The sequence below is a fragment of the Aquarana catesbeiana genome, linkage group LG06, assembly GCF_042186555.1.
Source record: "Aquarana catesbeiana isolate 2022-GZ linkage group LG06, ASM4218655v1, whole genome shotgun sequence".
NCBI lineage: Eukaryota > Metazoa > Chordata > Amphibia > Anura > Ranidae > Aquarana > Aquarana catesbeiana.
Genome location: NC_133329.1, coordinates 418,812,860 through 418,838,742, shown reverse-complemented (window position 1 = coordinate 418,838,742; position 25,883 = coordinate 418,812,860). Strand labels below are relative to the sequence as shown.

General features: G+C 50.8%; 1 protein-coding gene across 1 annotated transcript; it reads right to left on the bottom strand.

The window, feature by feature from the left end:
• Positions 1-994: 994 nt before the first annotated feature.
• On the bottom strand, positions 995-22,140 carry SLC35F5 (solute carrier family 35 member F5). Its single transcript, XM_073634585.1, has 4 exons — positions 21,941-22,140; positions 7,183-7,337; positions 1,586-1,676; positions 995-1,512 (listed from the first exon to the last, which is right to left on the bottom strand). The coding sequence occupies exons 1-3, from the start codon at positions 21,947-21,949 to the stop codon at positions 1,592-1,594; spliced, it is 249 nt and encodes an 82-aa protein (XP_073490686.1). The 5' UTR covers positions 21,950-22,140; the 3' UTR covers positions 995-1,512; positions 1,586-1,591.
• Positions 22,141-25,883: the final 3,743 nt, after the last annotated feature.

The following is a 25,883-nucleotide window of genomic DNA, read 5'->3' as shown; positions in this document are numbered from 1 at the left end:
ACACCTCCATTCACACAGCACTGAGCACACCTCCATTCACAGAGCACACTGTACAAACCTCCATTCACACAGCACAGAGCACACACCTCCATTCACAGAGCACACACCTCCATTCACACAGCACAGAGCACACTGCACACACCTCCATTCACACAGCACACACCTCCATTCACACAGCACAGAGCACACACCTCCATTCACAGAGCACAGAGCACACACCTCCATTCACACAGCACAGAGCACACTGCGCACACCTCCATTCACAGCACAGAGCACACACCTCCATTCACACAGCACAGAGCACACTGCGCACACCTCCATTCACACAGCACAGAGCTCACTCCTCCTTTCACACAGCACACTGCACACACCTCCATTCACACAACACAGAGCACACTGCGCACACCTCCATTCACACAGCACAGAGCACACTGCGCACACCTCCATTCACACAGCACAGAGCACACACCTCCATTCACACAGCACAGAGCACACTGCGCACACCTCCATTCACACAGCACAGAGCTCACTCCTCCTTTCACACAGCACACTGCACACACCTCCATTCACACAACACAGAGCACACTGCACACACCTCCATTCACACAACACAGAGCACACTGCACACACCTCCATTCACACAGCACAGAGCACACTGCGCACACCTCCATTCACACAGCACAGAGCACACTGCACACACCTCCATTCACACAGCACAGAGCTCACTCCTCCTTTCACACAGCACACTGCGCACACCTCCATTCACACAGCACAGAGCACACACCTCCATTCACACAGCACAGAACACACAGCACACACCTCCATTCACACAGCACACACCTCCATTCACACAGCACAGAGCACACACCTCCATTCACACAGCACACTGCACACACCTCCATTCACACAGCACAGAGCACACAGCACACACCTCCATTCACACAGCACTGAGCACACCTCCATTCACACAGCACAGAACACACAGCACACACCTCCATTCACACAGCACACACCTCCATTCACACAGCACAGAGCACACACCTCCATTCACACAGCACACAGCACACTGCACACACCTCCATTCACACAGCACAGAGCACACAGCACACACCTCCATTCATGGAATGGACACCTATACAGGATGGAGCACATGGCACACCACCACCCACCCGTCAGATGGTCATGGAACGCTCACACAGACATCATACAAGCAGATTGGAAAGAACACAGGTGGGGGGATGGGTGTCACAAGGTTCTGGCTCAGTACGGAGAAGGTCCGATTCGGATGGGTTTCGGTTTCAGAAGGTCAGTAGTGGGCGTGGTCAGCTGGATTCTCCGGCATACAGCGGGATGTGATGATGTCCCGGATTCCCAAGGTCAGCAGCTGGTGATGGGCTCATTAAGGCAGGGGGATGGGGGAGGGGGATGGGGGAGGGGGGTGGGGTGGGGGTGCAGCATGAACAGTCCTGGATAAGAAATGTCCCCCAAAGATTGTCACTCCGCCAGGAAAAGCTGCAAAAGAGCAAAGACAATCATCATATCACCATGACAACACTAAGCCACGCCTCCAGCTGACAACACTCACCCTCCTCTACGAGGGGCCACCAGAGTCCTCCTCGGGGCCGATAGTGTGCAGAGGGATGAGACTCCGAGCCTGTTCTGTGTCCTCCGATGTCCTGAGATACAAAATATACATCAAGCCACAGGAAGAGACCACATCGCTCTGATACTACAAGCCACACACCTACCTACCTACCACACCTACCTACCACACCTACCTACCACACACCACACCTACCTACCACACCTACCTACCACACCTACCTACCACACCTACCTACCACATAGCTACCTACCTACCACACACCACACCTACCTACCACACCTACCTACCACACACCTACCTACCTACCACACCTACCTACCACATAGCTACCTACCTACCACACACCACACCTACCTACCACACCTACCTACCACACACCTACCTACCACACACCTACCTACCACACCTACCTACCACACACACCTACCTACCTACCACACCTACCTACCTACCACACACCTACCTACCACACCTACCTACCACACACCTACCTACCTACCACACACCTACCTACCTACCACACACACCTACCTACCACACACCTACCTACCACACCTACCTACCACACACACCTACCTACCTACCACACCTACCTACCACACACCTACCTACCACACCTACCTACCACACACCTACCTACCTACCACACACCTACCACACACACCTACCTACCTACCACACACCTACCTACCACACCTACCTACCACACACCTACCTACCTACCACACACACCTACCTACCACACACCTACCTACCACACCTACCTACCACACACACCTACCTACCTACCACACACCTACCTACCACACCTACCTACCACACACCTACCTACCTACCACACCTACCTACCACACACCTACCTACCTACCACACACACCTACCTACCACACACCTACCTACCACACCTACCTACCACACCTACCTACCACACACACCTACCTACCTACCACACCTACCTACCTACCACACACCTACCTACCACACCTACCTACCACACACCTACCTACCTACCACACACCTACCTACCACACCTACCTACCACACCTACCTACCACACCTACCTACCTACCTACCACACCTACCTACCACACCTACCTACCACACACCTACCTACCTACCACACCTACCTACCTACCTACCACACCTACCTACCACATAGCTACCTACCTACCACACACCACACCTACCTCATACACCTACCTACCACACACCTACCTACCACACCCCTACCACACACCTACCTACCTACCACACCTACCTACCTACCTACCTACCACACACCTACCTACCACACACCACACCTACCTCATACACCTACCTACCACACACCTACCTACCACACCCCTACCACACACCTACCTACCACACCTACCTACCTACCACACACCACACCTACCTCATACACCTACCTACCACACACCTACCTACCACACCTACCACACACACCTACCTACCTACCACACCTACCTACCACACACCTACCACACACCTACCTACCTACCACACCTACCTACCACACACCTACCACACACCTACCTACCTACCACACCTACCTACCACACACCTACCTACCTACCACACCTACCTACCTACCACACCTACCACACACACCTACCTACCTACCACACACCTACCTACCACACACCTACCTACCTACCACACCTACCTACCACATAGCTACCTACCACACCTACCTACCACACACCTACCTACCTACCACACCTACCTACCACACCTACCTACCACACCTACCTACCACACCTACCTACCACACACCTACCTACCTACCACACCTACCTACCACACCTACCTACCTACCACACCTACCTACCACACACCTACCTACCACATACCTACCTACCACACACCTACCTACCACACACCTACCACACACCTACCTACCACATACCTACCTACCACACACCTACCTACCTACCACACCTACCTACCACACACCTACCACACACCTACCTACCTACCACACACCTACCTACCACACCTACCTACCTACCACACACCTACCTACCACACACCTACCTACCTACCACATACCTACCACACACACCTACCTACCTACCACACCTACCTACCACACACCTACCTACCTACCACACCTACCTACCTACCACACCTACCTACCACACCTACCTACCACACACACCTACCACACACCTACCTCACACCTACCTACCTACCACACACCTACCTACCACACACCTACCTACCTACCACACCTACCTACCACACACACCTACCTACCACACACACCTACCTACCTACCACACCTACCTACCACATACATACCTACCACATACCTACCTACCACACACCTACCACACACCTACCACACACCCCTACCTACCACACACCTACCTACCACACACCCCTACCTACCACACACCTACCTACCACACACCTACCTACCACACACCCCTACCTACCACACACCTACCTACCACACACCAACCTACCTACCACACCTACCACACACACCTACCTACCACATACCTACCTACCACACACCTACCACATACCTACCTACCACACCTACCTACCACACCTACCTACCTACCACACACCTACCTACCACACCTACCTACCACACCTACCACACACCTACCTACCACACACCTACCTACCACACCTACCTACCACACACCTACCTACCTACCACATACCTACCTACCTACCACATACCTACCTACCACACCTACCTACCACACACCTACCTACCTACCACATACCTACCTACCACACCTACCTACCACACACCTACCTACCTACCACATACCTACCTACCTACCACACCACACACCCTACCACACACCTACCACATACCTACCTACCTACCACACCACACACCCTACCTACCTACCACATACACCTACCTACCACACACCTACCTACCACATACCTACCTACCACACACCACCTACCACACCTACCTACCACACACCTACCTACCACACCTACCTACCACACACACCTACCTACCACATACCTACCTACCTACCACACACACCTACCTACCACATACCTACCACACCTACCTACCACACATCTACCTACCACATACCTACCTACCACACCCTACCACATACCTACCTACCACACACACCTACCTACCACACACCTACCTACCACATACCACACACACCTACCTACCTACCACACCTACCTACCTACCACACCTACCTACCACATACCACACACACCTACCTACCACACCTACCTACCACATACCTACCTACCACATACCTACCTACCACACACCTACCTACCACATACATACCTACCTACCACACCCTACCACATACCTACCTACCACACCCCTACCTACCACACCCTACCACACACATACCTACCACATACCTACCTACCACACACACCTACCACACACCTACCTACCACACCCTACCACACACACCCCTACCTACCACACACACCTACCACATACCTACCTACCACATACCTACCTACCACACCTACCTACCACATACCTACCTACCTACCACACACCTACCTACCACATACCTACCACACACCTACCTACCTACCACATACCTACCTACCACACACCTACCTACCTACCACACACACCTACCTACCACACCCTACCACCTACCTACCTACCACACACACCTACCTACCACACACCTACCTACCTACCTACCACATACCTACCTACCACACACCTACCTACCACATACCTACCACACCCTACCACACACACCTACCTACCACATATCTACCTACCACACACCTACCTACCACACACCTACCTACCTACCACACCTACCTACCACACACCTACCTACCACACACCTACCTACCTACCTACCACATACCTACCTACCACACACCTACCTACCACATACCTACCTACCACACACCTACCTACCACACCCTACCACACACACCTACCTACCACACACCTACCTACCACACACCTACCTACCACACCTACCTACCCACCACACACACCTACCTACCACACACACCTACCTACCACACACACCTACCTATCACACCCTACCACACACACCTACCACACACACCTACCTATCACACCCTACCACACACCTACCACACCACACACCTACCACATACCTACCTACCACACCCTACCACACACACCTACCACATACCTACCTACCACACCTACCTACCACACCACACACCTACCACATACCTACCTACCACACCTACCTACCACACCTACCACACCTACCTACCACACCTCTGTCGCGGACACTGGCTGCAAGGACCTTTTTCTGTCCACATTCACCCTGTTATTTGTTATTTCTATATTAATCTTTTATTTTTTTGAACTTGCCCAAAGAATATTCTCAGTTGTTTGTTCTGAACAATACATGACTCTTGAAAGAGCTGATCACATTAACCTGCAGAGACGAACTGTCTGGTCACCAGGTCTGCCTTAAGTGTTGTGTTAATTAACATGTTAATTATATTATTGTCTTTTAAGTTTTTGCTAGAGGGGAGGGGGGAGTGTCCATGAGTCAGCCCTACCTCGTTATCTAACCCCTTGTGTTAAATGTGTATAAAAAGGCTGTGTTCTGTCCAATAAAGCAGTCAAGATTCTACAAGCTATTATCGACTAGACTTGTATTTACTGCAGCTATAATATTATATCTGTCTGATGATCATACTGGAGGAAGCGGTGTTATTGACGGAGGCACTCAGTGGAGTGTGGGATTGGATCCGTCACAACCTCTACCACACACACCTACCACACACACCTACCTACCACACACACCTACCTACCACACCCTACCACACACACCTACCTACCACACCCTACCACACACCTACCTACCACATACCTACCTACCACACACACCTACCACATACCTACCTACCACACCCTACCACACACACCTACCTACCACATACCTACCTATCACACACACCTACCACATACCTACCTACCACACACATAGCTACCACACCACACACCTACCACATACTTACCTACCACACACACACCTACCACACACACACCTACCTACCACATACCTACCTACCACACACACCTACCACATACCTACCTACCACACCCTACCACACACACCTACCTACCACATACCTACCTATCACACACACCTACCACATACCTACCTACCACACACATAGCTACCACACCACACACCTACCACATACTTACCTACCACACACACACCTACCACACACACACACACCTACCACATACCTACCACATACTTACCTACCACACACACACCTACCACACACACACACACCTACCACATACCTACCTACCACATACCTACCTACCACACACACCTACCACACACACACACACACCTACCAACCACACCACACACCCCTACCACATACCTACCTACCACCCACACCTACCACACACACCTACCTACCACACACCCCCCTACTTACCACACACACCTACCTACCACACACACCTACCACACACACCCCTACCACACACACCTACCACACACACCTACCTACCACACACACCTACCTACCACACACACACACACACATCTACCACACACACCTACCTACCACACACCTACCTTGCTGGCCGATGCTTCCGGCATACAAAGGCGAAGATCCTCCGCATGCCCACCATGACTGGATCCCAGTTGTTATAATGGCAGAGCAACGTCACAATAAAGAAGGAGATGAAGACGGGGAGAGCGCCGGCAAAGAACACCCACGAGAAGCTCACCTGCAACAAGACAGACCACGGCTGAAATACTACGACCACGGACAGACCACGGCTGAAATACTACAACCACGGACAGACCACGGCTGAAATACTACAACCACGGACAGACCACGGCTGAAATACTACAATCACGGACAGGCCACGGCTGAAATACTACAACCACGGACAGGCCACGGCTGAAATACTACAACCACGGACAGGCCACGGCTGAAATACTACGTCCAGGACCTCCTATGGAGGCTCTCACAAAGATAGGACTGCAGATAATATTGGGGTGCCTTGTCATGGCCTCTGCAGCTTACGCATGTGACGGGAGCCACTTTGGGTGGGGGGTTTGTGGAACCCAGCTTACCATAGAGAGCTCTGGAAACTCATTTCCAGCTCCCCCGGCCCCCCCTATGTGTAAGTCACCCTGTGTCTATTGGGGGTACAGGGTGACCAGGAACCCCACTATGATCTGCACTAATCAGACTCACCTTACAAACTCACCGGACTCAGCATTTTGCGTCACCCTCGTTATCCCGGGTTCTATATGTGGTTTGTTTTGATGGAATGATGGGGTCCCTTTCACTTTGGACAGTAACATTTCTGAACAATATCCCTCCAGAAATATATGAAGATAAATAATTCCACCTTTCCGACTGCTGGAATATTGTAGGAGTCTCATAGTCCATCGCTAGATAGAGGTGGGGGGGGGGGGGTGCTATGTGTTTGTTGAGTGCCTGTATCCCATTGTTCTATTGTTTCTTTGCCTTGGGAGCAAAGTATTATGGGATGTCTATGTGGATTAGCTGTTGGGGGGGGGACCTTCTCTCTGTGTAGAGGTCACTTGCAGCACCAATAGATCTTCCAAGGTGAGGAGTAACAGATGGTGGGGTGAAAGTATATATGGGTGGATGCGCCTTCCTCAGATGGATAATCTTCCAAGGTGAGGAGTAACAGATGGTGGGGTGAAGGTATATATGGGTGGATGCGTCTTCCTCAGATGGATAATCTTCCAAGGTGAGGAGTAGCAGATGGTGGGGTGAAGGTATATATGGGTGGATGCGTCTTCCTCAGATGGATAATCTTCCAAGGTGAGGAGTAACAGATGGTGGGGTGAAGGTATATATGGGTGGATGCGTCTTCCTCAGATGGATAATCTTCCAAGGTGAGGAGTAGCAGATGGTGGGGTGAAGGTATATATGGGTGGATGCGTCTTCCTCAGATGGATAATCTTCCAAGGTGAGGAGTAACAGATGGTGGGGTGAAGGTATATATGGGTGGATGCGTCTTCCTCAGATGGATAATCTTCCAAGGTGAGGAGTAGCACATGGTGGGGTGAAGGTATATATGGGTGGATGCGTCTTCCTCAGATGGATAATCTTCCAAGGTGAGGAGTAGCAGATGGTGGGGTGAAGGAATATATGGGTGGATGCGCCTTCCTCAGATGGATAATCTTCCAAGGTGAGGAGTAGCAGATGGTGGGGTGAAGGTATATATGGGTGGATGCGTCTTCCTCAGATGGATAATCTTCCAAGGTGAGGAGTAACAGATGGTGGGGTGAAGGTATATATGGGTGGATGCGTCTTCCTCAGATGGATAATCTTCCAAGGTGAGGAGTAGCAGATGGTGGGGTGAAGGTATATATGGGTGGATGCGTCTTCCTCAGATGGATAATCTTCCAAGGTGAGGAGTAACAGATGGTGGGGTGAAGGTATATATGGGTGGATGCGTCTTCCTCAGATGGATAATCTTCCAAGGTGAGGAGTAGCACATGGTGGGGTGAAGGTATATATGGGTGGATGCGTCTTCCTCAGATGGATAATCTTCCAAGGTGAGGAGTAGCAGATGGTGGGGTGAAGGTATATATGGGTGGATGCGTCTTCCTCAGATGGATAATCTTCCAAGGTGAGGAGTAGCAGATGGTGGGGTGAAGGTATATATGGGTGGATGCGTCTTCCTCAGATGGATAATCTTCCAAGGTGAGGAGTAGCAGATGATGGGGTGAAGGTATATATGGGTGGATGCGTCTTCCTCAGATGGATAATCTTCCAAGGTGAGGAGTAGCAGATGGTGGGGTGAAGGAATATATGGGTGGATGCGCCTTCCTCAGATGGATAATCTTCCAAGGTGAGGAGTAACAGATGGTGGGGTGAATGCGCCTTCCTCAGATGGATAATCTTCCAAGGTGAGGAGTAGCAGATGGTGGGGTGAAGGTATATATGGGTGGATGCGCCTTCCTCAGATGGATAATCTTCCAAGGTGAGGAGTAACAGATGGTGGGGTGAAAGTATATATGGGTGGATGCGCCTTCCTCAGATGGATAAATCTTCCAAGGTGAGGAGTAGCAGATGGTGGGGTGAAGGTATATATGGGTGGATGCGTCTTCCTCAGATGGATAATCTTCCAAGGTGAGGAGTAGCAGATGGTGGGGTGAAGGTATATATGGGTGGATGCGTCTTCCTCAGATGGATAATCTTCCAAGGTGAGGAGTAGCAGATGGTGGGGTGAAGGTATATATGGGTGGATGCGTCTTCCTCAGATGGATAATCTTCCAAGGTGAGGAGTAGCAGATGGTGGGGTGAAGGTATATATGGGTGGATACGTCTTCCTCAGATGGATAATCTGCCAAGGTGAGGAGTAGCAGATGGTGGGGTGAAGGTATATATGGGTGGATGCGTCTTCCTCAGATGGATAATCTTCCTAGGTGAGGAGTAGCAGATGGTGGGGTGAAGGTATATATGGGTGGATGCGTCTTCCTCAGATGGATAATCTTCCAAGGTGAGGAGTAGCAGATGGTGGGGTGAAGGTATATATGGGTGGATGCGTCTTCCTCAGATGGATAATCTTCCAAGGTGAGGAGCAGCAGATGGTGGGGTGAAGGTATATATGGGTGGATGCGTCTTCCTCAGATGGATAATCTTCCAAGGTAAGGAGTAGCAGATGGTGGGGTGAAGGTATATATGGGTGGATGCGTCTTCCTCAGATGGATAATCTTCCAAGGTGAGGAGTAGCAGATGGTGGGGTGAAGGTATATATGGGTGGATGCGTCTTCCTCAGATGGATAATCTTCCAAGGTGAGGAGCAGCAGATGGTGGGGTGAAGGTATATATGGGTGGATGCGTCTTCCTCAGATGGATAATCTTCCAAGGTAAGGAGTAGCAGATGGTGGGGTGAAGGTATATATGGGTGGATGCGTCTTCCTCAGATGGATAATCTTCCAAGGTGAGGAGTAGCAGATGGTGGGGTGAAGGTATATATGGGTGGATGCGTCTTCCTCAGATGGATAATCTTCCAAGGTGAGGAGCAGCAGATGGTGGGGTGAAGGTATATATGGGTGGATGCGTCTTCCTCAGATGGATAATCTTCCAAGGTGAGGAGCAGCAGATGGTGGGGTGAAGGTATATATGGGTGGATGCACCTTCCTCAGATGGATAATCTGAAAGGAACTACAAGAAGAACAGACATGGAAGGCGCACACCTAGTGCATTACCAGAGATTATTTAATAAGAAGAAATCTTTATAGAAAACTTGGTACTCACAAAATGCAACTGACAAAAGGCTATAAAAACAGTGCATGGACATGCACAGAACACGGGGTACTGCTAACGTGTTTCAGGGGGTGCACCCCCTTCCTCAGAGCTAGGCCCAATGCCTTGTTACTGAATGTAGTTTACCCCGCCCTGTGTCATGTAAAGAAGGGGGGATGGTCCCCTCAGTCTATCTCTTTGTACCTGTGATTGAATAAACAGTCTTCTATTTCTTACCTTCCTACACTGATGTCTCGACAAGTGACTGGGCTACGGGACCTTGGACCAGGCAAGGGAAGCGTATACGGCGGACATACTCCTCCTGAGTTTGGGGTCCATCACAACAGATACATTTGCAAACTAAACCCCTGTTTTTAAGGTGAACCGTCAGATGGACAATTGAGGTTTATTGCCGGCTGGCTGGGAAGTGAGCTGGGAATTGTTCTTTGTTGATGTTTGGTGGGAACCACTAATGTCCGGGACACAAAACCACCTGATACACCGGGGGGCATCAGGAACAACAATACCACACTGGAGAATCCACTAATACCACTCACCAAGGGAGGGGAGCATTACGTCAGAGGTCTGGGAGGGGGGGGGGGGGATTGGATTACATCAGAGGTCCCTGGGGGGGAGGGTTGGATCATGTCACATGTCCCTGGGGGGGGGGGGGGGGGCTGGATCACATCAGAGGTCCCTGGGGGGGTTAGATCATGTCACATGTCCCGGGGGGGGGGGGGCTGGATCACATCAGAGGTCCCTGGGGGGGTTGGATCATGTCATATGTCCCAGGGGGGGCTGGATAACATCAGAGGTCTGGGGGGAAGGGGGGGTGGATCACGTCAGCGGTCCCGGGGGGGGGGTCGATCACATCAGAGGGCCGAGGGGAGGGGGGGGGTCGTTATCCCGGGTTCTATATGTGGTTTGTTTTGATGGAATGATGGGGTCCCTTTCACTTTGGACAGTAACATTTCTGAACAATATCCCTCCAGAAATATATGAAGATAAATAATTCCACCTTTCCGACTGCTGGAATATTGTAGGAGTCTCATAGTCCATCGCTAGATAGAGGTGGGGGGGGGGGGTGCTATGTGTTTGTTGAGTGCCTGTATCCCATTGTTCTATTGTTTCTTTGCCTTGGGAGCAAAGTATTATGGGATGTCTATGTGGATTAGCTGTTGGGGGGGGGACCTTCTCTCTGTGTAGAGGTCACTTGCAGCACCAATAGATCTTCCAAGGTGAGGAGTAACAGATGGTGGGGTGAAAGTATATATGGGTGGATGCGCCTTCCTCAGATGGATAATCTTCCAAGGTGAGGAGTAACAGATGGTGGGGTGAAGGTATATATGGGTGGATGCGTCTTCCTCAGATGGATAATCTTCCAAGGTGAGGAGTAGCAGATGGTGGGGTGAAGGTATATATGGGTGGATGCGTCTTCCTCAGATGGATAATCTTCCAAGGTGAGGAGTAACAGATGGTGGGGTGAAGGTATATATGGGTGGATGCGTCTTCCTCAGATGGATAATCTTCCAAGGTGAGGAGTAGCACATGGTGGGGTGAAGGTATATATGGGTGGATGCGTCTTCCTCAGATGGATAATCTTCCAAGGTGAGGAGTAGCACATGGTGGGGTGAAGGTATATATGGGTGGATGCGTCTTCCTCAGATGGATAATCTTCCAAGGTGAGGAGTAGCAGATGGTGGGGTGAAGGTATATATGGGTGGATGCGTCTTCCTCAGATGGATAATCTTCCAAGGTGAGGAGTAGCAGATGATGGGGTGAAGGTATATATGGGTGGATGCGTCTTCCTCAGATGGATAATCTTCCAAGGTGAGGAGTAGCAGATGGTGGGGTGAAGGAATATATGGGTGGATGCGCCTTCCTCAGATGGATAATCTTCCAAGGTGAGGAGTAACAGATGGTGGGGTGAAGGTATATATGGGTGGATGCGCCTTCCTCAGATGGATAATCTTCCAAGGTGAGGAGTAACAGATGGTGGGGTGAAAGTATATATGGGTGGATGCGCCTTCCTCAGATGGATAAATCTTCCAAGGTGAGGAGTAGCAGATGGTGGGGTGAAGGTATATATGGGTGGATGCGTCTTCCTCAGATGGATAATCTTCCAAGGTGAGGAGTAGCAGATGGTGGGGTGAAGGTATATATGGGTGGATGCGTCTTCCTCAGATGGATAATCTTCCAAGGTGAGGAGTAGCAGATGGTGGGGTGAAGGTATATATGGGTGGATGCGTCTTCCTCAGATGGATAATCTTCCAAGGTGAGGAGTAGCAGATGGTGGGGTGAAGGTATATATGGGTGGATACGTCTTCCTCAGATGGATAATCTGCCAAGGTGAGGAGTAGCAGATGGTGGGGTGAAGGTATATATGGGTGGATGCGTCTTCCTCAGATGGATAATCTTCCTAGGTGAGGAGTAGCAGATGGTGGGGTGAAGGTATATATGGGTGGATGCGTCTTCCTCAGATGGATAATCTTCCAAGGTGAGGAGTAGCAGATGGTGGGGTGAAGGTATATATGGGTGGATGCGTCTTCCTCAGATGGATAATCTTCCAAGGTGAGGAGCAGCAGATGGTGGGGTGAAGGTATATATGGGTGGATGCGTCTTCCTCAGATGGATAATCTTCCAAGGTAAGGAGTAGCAGATGGTGGGGTGAAGGTATATATGGGTGGATGCGTCTTCCTCAGATGGATAATCTTCCAAGGTGAGGAGTAGCAGATGGTGGGGTGAAGGTATATATGGGTGGATGCGTCTTCCTCAGATGGATAATCTTCCAAGGTGAGGAGCAGCAGATGGTGGGGTGAAGGTATATATGGGTGGATGCGTCTTCCTCAGATGGATAATCTTCCAAGGTGAGGAGCAGCAGATGGTGGGGTGAAGGTATATATGGGTGGATGCACCTTCCTCAGATGGATAATCTGAAAGGAACTACAAGAAGAACAGACATGGAAGGCGCACACCTAGTGCATTACCAGAGATTATTTAATAAGAAGAAATCTTTATAGAAAACTTGGTACTCACAAAATGCAACTGACAAAAGGCTATAAAAACAGTGCATGGACATGCACAGAACACGGGGTACTGCTAACGTGTTTCAGGGGGTGCACCCCCTTCCTCAGAGCTAGGCCCAATGCCTTGTTACTGAATGTAGTTTACCCCGCCCTGTGTCATGTAAAGAAGGGGGGATGGTCCCCTCAGTCTATCTCTTTGTACCTGTGATTGAATAAACAGTCTTCTATTTCTTACCTTCCTACACTGATGTCTCGACAAGTGACTGGGCTACGGGACCTTGGACCAGGCAAGGGAAGCGTATACGGCGGACATACTCCTCCTGAGTTTGGGGTCCATCACAACAGATACATTTGCAAACTAAACCCCTGTTTTTAAGGTGAACCGTCAGATGGACAATTGAGGTTTATTGCCGGCTGGCTGGGAAGTGAGCTGGGAATTGTTCTTTGTTGATGTTTGGTGGGAACCACTAATGTCCGGGACACAAAACCACCTGATACACCGGGGGGCATCAGGAACAACAATACCACACTGGAGAATCCACTAATACCACTCACCAAGGGAGGGGAGCATTACGTCAGAGGTCTGGGAGGGGGGGGGGGGGATTGGATTACATCAGAGGTCCCTGGGGGGGAGGGTTGGATCATGTCACATGTCCCTGGGGGGGGGGGGGGGGGGGGCTGGATCACATCAGAGGTCCCTGGGGGGGTTAGATCATGTCACATGTCCCTGGGGGGGGGGGGGGCTGGATCACATCAGAGGTCCCTGGGGGGGTTGGATCATGTCATATGTCCCAGGGGGGGCTGGATAACATCAGAGGTCTGGGGGGAAGGGGGGGTGGATCACGTCAGCGGTCCCGGGGGGGGGGGTCGATCACATCAGAGGTCCCTGGGGGGGAGGGTTGGATCATGTCACATGTCCCTGGGTAGGGGGGTCGATCACATCAGAGATCGGGGGGGGGGGGATTGGATCACATCAGAGGTCCCTGGGGGGGTTGGATCATGTCATATGTCCCGGGGGGGTTGGATAACATCAGAGGTCTGGGGGGGGAGGGGGGGTGGATCACGTCAGAGGTCCCGGGGGGGAGGGTTGGATCATGTCACATGTCCCTGGGGAGGGGGGGTTGGATCACATCAGAGGTCTGGGGGGGAGGGGGGGTGGATCACGTCAGAGGTCCCTGGGGGGGAGGGGATGATCACAGAGAGGGCCAATCCCCCCGGAGGGGGAGACAGACAACTGACTGAGGGTCTAGTCGCCCCCCAACTGTGTGCAAAACTAACAGTAAAACCTCACCAAGTGTACAACCCATCCCCCCCAACCAAAACTAAAAGAAAGACCTGACTGAGGATATAACACAAACACGTCTGTCCCCCAATCACAGAGGAATGGAGGAGGAGATGACCGGCCGGATCTTCATCATTTCATTCAGTATTGACTCATGTGACACCGAGACTCCGCCTACTTCCGGATCTTACACAACGATATATACTCTATATCACCAAAAGTATTGGTCCCCCCTTTACACACACATGACCTTTAATGACCTCCCAGTCTTAGTCCGGAGGGTTCAATATTGAGTTGGCTCCGCCCTTTGCAGCTATAACAGCTTCACCTCTTCTGGGAAGGCCGTCCACAAGGTTTAGGAGGGTGTCTATGGGAATGTTTGACCATTCTTCCAGAAGAGCATTTGTGAGGTCAGGCACTGATGTTGGATGAGAAGGCCTGGCTCGCAGTCTTTGCTCTAATTCAGTCCAAAGGTGTTCTATGGGGTTGAGGTCAGGACTCTGTGCAGGCCAGTCAAGTTCCTCCACCCCAAACTCGCTCATCCATGTCTTTATGGACCTTGCTTTGTACACTGGTCCAAATCATTTGGTGGAGGGGGGATTATGGTGTGGGAGGAGGGGGGATTATGGTGTGGGGGGGATTATGGTGTGGGGGGGTGGAGGGGGGATTATGGTGTGGGGGGATTATGGTGTTGGGGGGAGGGGGGATTATGGTGTGGGGGGGAGGGGGGATTATGGTGTGGGGGGATTATGGTGTTGGGGGGAGGGGGGATTATGGTGTGGGGGGGATTATGGTGTGGGGGGGTGGAGGGGGGATTATGGTGTGGGGGGATTATGGTGTTGGGGGGAGGGGGGATTATTATTATTTTAACTTGCCTTTTGCTGTCACTTTTTAAATAGCTTTTTTTTTTTTTCTTGTTTCATCAGTCTATCAATTAAGGGGTGTGGTTAATTGCTCACAGGTGCCTATTTAACTTGTTGTAGGACTCAGTCTGAGCGTGCTCAGTTTGAAGCTGTGGAGCTTGGTGTAAGTGGGAGTTATAAACAAGAGTTTAAAACAGGAGGTTATAACAGGGGTCATAGTACCTGTGTAGTGTGAGTATCTGAGTGTTGTCTGAGTAGTGTGTGTGGATCGTTAGTACTTGTGTATTGGGTACCTGTGTATTGTCTTGTTGTGTACCTGTGTATTGTCTTGTTGTGTACCTGTGTATTGTCTTGTTGTGTACCTGTGTATTGTCTTGTTGTGTACCTGTGTATTGTCTTGTTGTGTACCTGTGTATTGTCTTGTTGTGTACCTGTGTATTGTCTTGTTGTGTACCTGTGTATTGTCTTGTTGTGTACCTGTGTATTGTCTTGAGTATTAGTGCCAGGAAGCTAGCTGTTAGGTAATTTGGACAGGGTAAAATCCCCAAATCCTCACCAAATTTAATAGGTACGATGCCCGGCGGGTGTGGAGAGGCGACTCTTTGTACATCTTGCGGCATGTATGCGTTCCTTGATCATCCGATCGAGGGTGAATACTGCTGTGCAAAATGTAAGCACATTGTTTCCCTGGAAGCCCAGGTTCTGAATCTGGGGAACCAACTGTCAGCACTGAGAAGTCCCTCCATACTAAAGGTGAGCCAGGAAGGTACACGGCAGGTGCCGGCAGGGGCCAGCACAGAGGGGGGTGGAGACAAAGAGGTGCCGGCACAGAGGGGGTGGAGACAAAGAGGTGCAGGCACAGAGGGGGTGGAGACAAAGAGGTTCCGGCAGGGGCCAGCACAGAGGGGGGTGGAGACAAAGAGGTGCCGGCACAGAGGGGGTGGAGACAAAGAGGTGCAGGCACAGAGGGGGTGGAGACAAAGAGGTGCAGGCACAGAGGGGGTGGAGACAAAGAGGTTCCGGCACAGAGGGGGTGGAGACAAAGAGGTGCAGGCACAGAGGGGGTGGAGACAAAGAGGTGCAGGCACAGAGGGGGTGGAGACAAAGAGGTGCAGGCACAGAGGGGGTGGAGACAAAGAGGTTCCGGCACAGAGGGGGTGGAGACAAAGAGGTGCAGGCACTAGCAAAGAGTAGATGGGTGACAGTCAGGAGGGGTAGAGGGGGAAGTGCCAGAGAGGCCGATCCAGGACTGGAGCATCCCAATAAGTACGCTCCATTGAGTGACATTGGTGAAACCAGTCAGGGACCAGCACTGCTGGAGTTGAGGGACTCTCCTAGCTGCCGGGGGAAGAACTCCTCCAGTGAGAGTGGGGGGGGCAGCAAAGGGAAAGGAAAGAGATTCTGGGGGTAGGGGACTCAATTCTTAGAAGGACAGAGAGGGCAATCTGTAACAAAGACCTGAAGCGCCGAACAGTATGTTGTCTACCGGGCGCTCGGGTTCGGCACATCACGGATCTTGTGGACAGATTACTGGGAGGGGCTGGGGAAGACCCGGCTGTCATGGTGCACGTTGGCACCAATGACAAAGTCAGAGGCAGATGGAGTGTCCTAAAGAACGATTTTAGGGACTTAGGAGCTAAATTGAGGAAAAGGACCTCCAAGGTAGTGTTCTCAGGAATACTACCGGTACATCGAGCCACACCAGAAAGGCAGAGGGAGATTAGGGAAGTAAACAAGTGGCTGAAGAGCTGGTGTAGTAAGCAGGGGTTTGGGTTCCTGGAGGACTGGGCCGACTTCTCAGTTGGTAACCGGTACTATAGAAGGGACGGACTGCACCTAAATGAGGAGGGTGCAGATCTGCTGGGAATGAAGATGGCCAAAAAGTTAGAGGGGTTTTTAAACTAGGCGATGGGGGGGAGGGTCCAGAGACAGTGATAGCCAGCGCGGAAGATATTCCAGAGGGTAGTATTGGGGGCATTAGTGGTAGGTTAACCAAAGCACAAAAACACAAGGTGAGTATAGTAGCAAGTCCAAGTTGCAATCTTGAAACACCCAATACGAGGACAATATGCGACCGGTCTAAACTATGTGGCATGTTCACCAATGCCAGGAGCCTGGCGGACAAGATGGGTGAACTAGAGATACTGTTGTACGAGGAGGATTTGGATTTTGTGGGAATTTCAGAGACCTGGTTCAACAGCTCTCATGATTGGCTGGCAAACATTCAAGGGTATACCCTATACCGCAAGGATAGAGAGGGTAAAAAAGGGGGAGGGGTATGCCTATATATCAAGAATAATGTACAAGTGAATGTGAGAGATGACATCACTGAGGGGGCTAGAGAGGAGGTGGAATCTTTATGGGTAGATCTCCAAAGGGATGAAGCTAAGGGGAAAATAATACTGGGAGTATGCTATAGGCCCCCTAACCTGAGGGAGGAAGTGGAGACGGATCTCCTATCACAAATTGGATTAGCAGCAAGGATGGGAAGTGTTATCATAATGGGGGAATTTAATTATCCAGACATAGACTGGGCGGAGGGAACCGCGCATTCATTTAAGGCTCGCCAGTTCCTTAATGTCTTGCAGGACAATTTTATGGGTCAGATGGTAGACGCACCAACTAGAAATAAAACATTACTAGATCTACTGATTACCAACAATACAGACCTGATAACAGATGTGGAAATACGGGGCAATTTAGGTAACAGCGATCACAGGTCAATTAGTTTCAGTATAAATCACACAAATAGGAAACATGAAGGGAATACAAAGACACTGAATTTCAAAAGAGCCAACTTCCCTAAACTACAAACCTTGCTAAAAGGCATAAATTGGGATAAAATATTAGGAACAAAGAATACGGAGGAGAGATGGGTTTGCTTTAAGAGCATATTAAATAAGGGCATTAGCCAATGTATCCCATTGGGTAATAAATTTAAAAGAGCAAACAAACATCCTGGATGGCTTAACTCCAATGTAAAAATGCATATAAAAGCAAAGGAGAAGGCCTTCAAAAAATACAAGGTTGAGGGATCATCATCAGCATTCAGACTTTATAAAGAATGCAACAAGAAATGTAAGGGTGCAATTAGGACAGCTAAGATAGAACATGAAAGACACATAGCGGAGGAGAGCAAAAAAAATCCCAAGAAATTCTTTAAGTATGTAAACAGTAAAAAAGGGAGGACAGACCATATTGGCCCCATAAAGAATGAGGAAGGACATCTGGTTACAAAGGATGGGGAGATGGTGAAGGTATTGAATTTATTCTTCTCCTCAGTCTTCACGAGTGAATCGGGGGGCTTCAGTAACCAAAACTGCAGTGTTTATCCTCATGAAACAACACAGGAAGCACCTCCATGGTTATCAGAGGACAGAATTAAAATTAGACTTGAGAAACTTAACATTAATAAATCACCGGGACCAGATGGCTTGCATCCGAGGGTACTTAGGGAACTCAGTCAGGTGATTGCCAGACCATTGTTCCTAATTTTTACAGTCTATTGACTGGAATGGTACCAGCTGATTGGAGAAAAGCCAATGTAGCACCAATATTTAAAAAGGGCCCAAAAAACATCCCTGGGAATTACAGACCAGTTAGCCTAACATCAATAGTATGTAAACTCTTGGAGGAGATGATAAGGGACTATATACAAGATTTTAGTAATAAGAACGGTATCATTAGCAGTAATCAGCATGGATTCATGAAGAATCGTTCTTGCCAAACCAATCTATTAACCTTCTATGAGGAGGTGAGTTGCCATCTAGATAAAGGAAGGCCCGTAGACGTGGTGTATCTGGATTTTGCAAAAGCATTTGACACAGTTCCCCATAAACGTTTACTGTACAAAATAAGGTGCTTTGGCATGGACCATAGGGTGAGTACATGGATTGAAAACTGGCTACAAGGGCGAGTTCAGAGGGTGGTGATAAATGGGGAGTACTCAGAATGGTCAGGGGTGGGTAGTGGGGTGCCCCAGGGTTCTGTGCTGGGACCAATCCTATTTAATTTGTTCATAAACGACCTGGAGGATGGGATAAACAGTTCCATCTCTGTATTTGCAGACGATACTAAGCTAAGCAGGGCAATAACTTCTCCGCAGGATGTGGAAATCTTGCAAAAAGATCTGAACAAATGAATGGGGGAGGGGCAACTACATGGCAAATGAGGTTCAATGTAGAAAAATGTCAAATAATGCATTTGGGTGTCAAAAATATGAATGCAATCTATAGACTGGGGGGAGAACCTCTGGGGGGATCTAGGATGGAAAAGGACCTGGGGGTCCTAGTAGATGATAGGCTCAGCAATGACATGCAATGCCAAGCTGCTGCTAATAAAGCAAACAGAATATTGGCATTAAAAAGGGGATCAACTCCAGAGATAAAACGATAATTCTCCCGCTCTACAAGACTCTGGTCCGGCCGCACCTGGAGTATGCTGTCCAGTTCTGGGCACCAGTCCTCAGGAAGGATGTACTGGAAATGGAGCGACTACAAAGAAGGGCAACAAAGCTAATAAAGGGTCTGGAGGATCTTAGTTATGAGGAAAGGTTGTGAGCTCTGAACTTATTCTCTCTGGAGAAGAGACGCTTGAGAGGGGATATGATTTCATTATATAAATACCGGACTGGTGACCCCACAATATACAAATACCGGACTGGTGACCCCACAATATACAAATACCGGACTGGTGACCCCACAATATACAAATACCGGACTGGTGACCCCACAATATATAAATACCGGACTGTTGACCCCACAATATACAAATACTGTACTGGTGACCCCACAATATATAAATACCGGACTGGTGACCCCACAATATACAAATACCGGACTGGTGACCCCACAATATACAAATACTGTACTGGTGACCCCACAATATACAAATACTGTACTGGTGACCCCACAATATATAAATACCGGACTGGTGACCCCACAATATATAAATACTGGACTGGTGACCCCACAATAGGGATAAAACTTTTTCGCAGAAGAGAGTTTAATAAGACTCGTGGCCACTCATTACAATTAGAAGAAAAGAGGTTTAACCTTAAACTACGTAGAGGGTTCTTTACTGTAAGAGCGGCAAGGATGTGGAATTCCCTTCCACAGGCGGTGGTCTCAGCGGGGAGCATTGATAGCTTCAAGAAACTATTAGATAATCACCTGAATGACCGCAACATACAGGGATATGTAATGTAATACTGACATATAATCACACACATAGGTTGGACTTGATGGACTTGTGTCTTTTTTCAACCTCACCTACTATGTAACTATGGTGTGGGGGAGGGGGGATTATGGTGTGGGGGGGGGGATTATGGTGTGGGGGGTGGAGGGGGATTATGGTGTGTGGGGGGAGGGGGGATTATGATGGGGGGTTGTTTTTCAGGGGTTGGGTTTGGCCCCTTAGTTCCAGTGAAGGGAACTCTTAAGACATTTTGGACAATTTCATGCTCCCAACTTTGTGGGAGGAGTTTGGGGGCGGCCCCTTCCTGTTCCAACATGACTGCCCACCAGTGCACAAAGCAAGGTCCACAAAGACATGGATGAGCGAATTTGGGATGGAGGAACTTGACTGGCCTGCACAGAGTCCTGACCTCAACTCTATAGAACATCTTTGGGATGGATTAGGAGCGGAGACTGCAAGCCAGGCCTTCTCATCCAACATCAATGCCTGACCTTACAAATGCTCTTCTGGAAGAATGGTCAAACATTCCCATAAACACCCTCCTAAACCTTGTGGACGGCCTTCCCAGAAGACTTGAAGCTGTTATAGCTGCAAAGGGTGGAGCCAACTCAATATTGGTCATGTGTGTGTAAAGGCAGGCGTCCCAATACTTTTGGTGAGAGAGAGATATATACACACACACATACACAGAAAATGGTATACAGGAGATTTCGGGGGAGCCTACCTTCTGCATGCAGATATCAGCAATGATGGAGAGGGGGATGGTAAGACTCAGAGCCAGGGTGCCGATCAGAGACGAGGTCAGGAAACAGCCCCTAGAACACACAAAGAGACCCAATTATTAGACAATGAATGGGGGTGACATACGGCCGATGTGGAGTCGCACCAACTCCTCAGGACACAGATGTGGGTTTTTGTCACCATCTGGTGTCTAACAGGCAGTACAGCAATCATCTAAAAATATATTTTCTGGATTTTGTCCGAGTTCCTTATCAGATGGAGAACCGACCAACACTACAAGAGGGAGGACATGGAGAGCCAACCCAATACTCAAATCCACAAAGACAAGCCTACCACCAGAGAGAGGACATGGAGAGCCAACCGAATACTCAAATCCACAAAGACAAGCCTACCACCAGAGAGAGGACATGGAGAGCCAACTCAATCCTCAAATCCACAAAGACAAGCCTACCACCAGAGAGAGGACATGGAGAGCCAACCCAATCCTCAAATCCACAAAGAAAAGCCTACCACCAGAGAGAGGACATGGAGAGCCAACCCAATCCTCAAATCCACAAAGAAAAGCCTACCACCAGAGAGAGGACATGGAGAGCCAACCCAATCCTCAAATCCACAAAGAAAAGCCTACCACCAGAGAGAGGACATGGAGAGCCAACCCAATACTCAAATCCACAAAGACAAGCCTACCACCAGAGGGCCAACCGAATACTCAAATCCAGAAAGACAAGCCTACCACCAGAGAGAGGACATGGACAGCCAACTCAATCCTCAAATCCACAAAGACAAGCCTACCACCAGAGAGAGGACATGGAGAGCCAACCCAATACTCAAATCCACAAAGACAAGCCTACCACCAGAGGGAATGGATCACCAAACCGGTACCAAAAACAAGTCAACCCAAAACAAAAATTCCTGTGAACACCCGATGTGGTCACCAAGAACTGGGGCGAGTCTCTAGAAGGAACCCGGGACTAACAGGTCCAGGTGAGGAAGACCAGCCAATCTACATGAGAGGGTCCAAAGCCTTTACACCTCTGAGCCCCCCAAGATCAAGTGATGAGGGACGGTCGGTGCGCCCTCCAGTGATGAGGGACGGTCGGTGCGCCCTCCAGTGATGAGGGACGGGCGGCGCGCCCTCCAGTGATGAGGGACGGGCGGCGCGCCCTCCAGTGATGAGGGACGGGCGGCGCGCCCTCCAGTGATGAGGGACAGGGGAGCATGCGCCCTCCAGTGATGAGGGACGGGCGGCGCGCCCTCCAGTGATGAGGGACGGGCGGCGCGCCCTCCAGTGATGAGGGACGGGCGGCGCGCCCTCCAGTGATGAGGGACGGGCGGCGCGCCCTCCAGTGATGAGGGACGGGCGGCGCGCCCTCCAGTGATGAGGGACGGGCGGCGCGCCCTCCAGTGATGAGGGACAGGGGAGCATGCACCCTCCAGTGATGAGGGACAGGGGAGCATGCACCCTCCAGTGATGAGGGACAGGGGAGCATGCACCTCCGGGGACACCCTGCAGTACCGCTTCTCACCACCGGGGACATCCCGCAGTACCGCTTCTCGCCACCGGGGACACCCCGCAGTACCGCTTCTCACCACAGGGGACACCCCGCAGTACCGCTTCTCGCCACCGGGGACACCCCGCAGTACCGCTTCTCGCCACCGGGGACACCCCGCAGTACCGCTTCTCACCACCGGGGACACCCCGCAGTACTGCTTCTCACCACCGGGGACACCCCGCAGTACCGCTTCTCACCACAGGGGACACCCCGCAGTACCGCTTCTCGCCACCGGGGACACCCCGCAGTACCGCTTCTCACCACAGTGCAGCCCCCCTAAAGTCTGAAGAACCGTAGACGGACCCCCTTTGTTCGGAAAGTTTGGAGATCCCTGGTCTGAGGAAAATTAAATGCTCACCACATGGAGCCACATATCGTGTAATAGATTTATTAAAAAGTATCCATATCACATAAAAAGTTAAAAGGCTTCATCCAAATACCATCAAATCGATTGTCCGTACAAATGGAGGTCAACCAGGAGCTGCACACCGGCCTCTCACCGCCGACCTCCCACCGCCCACCGCCGACCCCCCACCACCCGACCTCCCACCGCCCACCTCTTACCTCCCACCACCCGACCTCCCACCTCTCACCTCCCACCGCCTGACCTCCCACCGCCGGCCTCTCACCGCCCACCTCCCACCCACGGCCTCCCACCACCCGACCTCCCACCTCTCACCTCCCACCGCCCGACCTCCCACTGCCGGCCTCTCACCGCCCACCCACGGCCTCTCACCGCCCACCTCCCACCCACGGCCTCTCACCGCCCACCTCCCACCCACGGCCTCTCACCGCCCACCTCCCACCCACGGCCTCTCACCGCCCACCTCCCACCCACGGCCTCTCACCATACACCTCCCACCCACGGCCTCTCGCCGGCCTCCCACCTCTCACCGCCCACCTCCCACCCACGGCCTCTCGCCGGCCTCCCACCCACGGCCTCTCACCGCCCAGGTCCCACCGCCCACCTCCCGACCTCTCACCGCCCGACCTCTCACCGCCCAACCTCCCACCCACGGCCTCTCACCGCCCACGTCCCACCGCCCACCTCCCACCCACGGCCTCTCACCGCCCGACCTCCCACCCACGGCCTCCCACCTCTCACCGCCCGACCTCCCAGCGACGGCCTGGGAGGTCGTCGCTGGAGAAGCGGTACTGCGGGGTGTCCCCGGTGGCGAGAAGCGGTACTGCGGGGTGTCCCCGGTGGCGAGAAGCGGTACTGCGGGGTGTCCCCATTGTGAGAATGGAGCTGACCACGTATGAGGGATCCTGTTGGTACAAAACACACACGTTGGTGCTTTAATGTCGGTGAGGTTGAGTTCTGTTGCTGACGTGTGGTGGAGAGGATTTCTATTCGCTGGTGGAAGTCACTTTTCCCTGCGCTGATATTTATCACGTTTGGACTTTATATACACAGATTTGTTATTATATTGGAGAATTGCGGATGTTTTTTGCACATTAGGTTTTCAGTCTGTAATATTTTTAGTTTTAGAGGCATTGCATTATTTTTCTTCCCACTTTCTTTGGTTTCTGTATATTTACCTTCTGCAAGCTTATTGGTTGAACTGGTTGGACTTCCATCTTTTTTCAGCCACACTAATGCCCCGTACACACGGTCGGATTTTCCAAAGGAAAATGTGTGATAGGACCTTGTTGTCGGAAATTCCGACCGTGTGTGGGCTCCATCACACATTTTCCATGGATTTTGTTGTCGGAATGTCCGATCAATGTCCGATCAATGTCCGATCGTGTGTACGGGGCATTACTACGCAAGCTGCTTATTTTTTTCCTCTTTCTTTAGTGCCGACTTCTTTCTTAGGTTTTCTTTGATGAAGTGGTAAAGTGCCTCACCACGTAGACGTCTCCCTTGAGGGGGCATAGGTGGGAGGAGCTTCTCCTGTCTGAACCTTCCACCTCAGCGGTCAGCAGGTTTGTGCATGAGACGGAGCGACCAATGAATGAACCATCTATGGCACATGTGAACTGAGCACAAGGAAACGTTGCATGTGCAGAAAAATAGTCAGGCTGGGATTTCATTGGAAGGCATAAAAGTTTCGCAAATTCAACTGAAAAAAGGAGAATGCGGAAAAAAATTGGATTTGTTCCTCACTATAAATTCCTTTCCTCGGAGTTCATTGAAGGACGCAGCTTTACTTCTTCATGAATGGGTTTTATGCCGCCACCCTCAGGAGCAGGACGCTACATACAACTAAACTGAAAGCATGGTTAAGGGGCGGCCCTCTGCTGGTGGCCACACCCACGGTTAGTAGCCAGCAGTAAGAACAAGAACACCACGGCAGCCAAAAGGGAGACGGGATGGGTGCCAAGTCCTTCAATGAGTATAAAAATCCAATTTTACAGCTTCACTCCTTC

Coding starts and splice junctions, on each gene's coding strand:
- SLC35F5 (XM_073634585.1), bottom strand. Junction 1,677..7,182: donor CGGAAGCATCGGCCAGCAAG/GTAGGTGTGTGG, acceptor TTTGTATCTCAG/GACATCGGAGGACACAGAAC.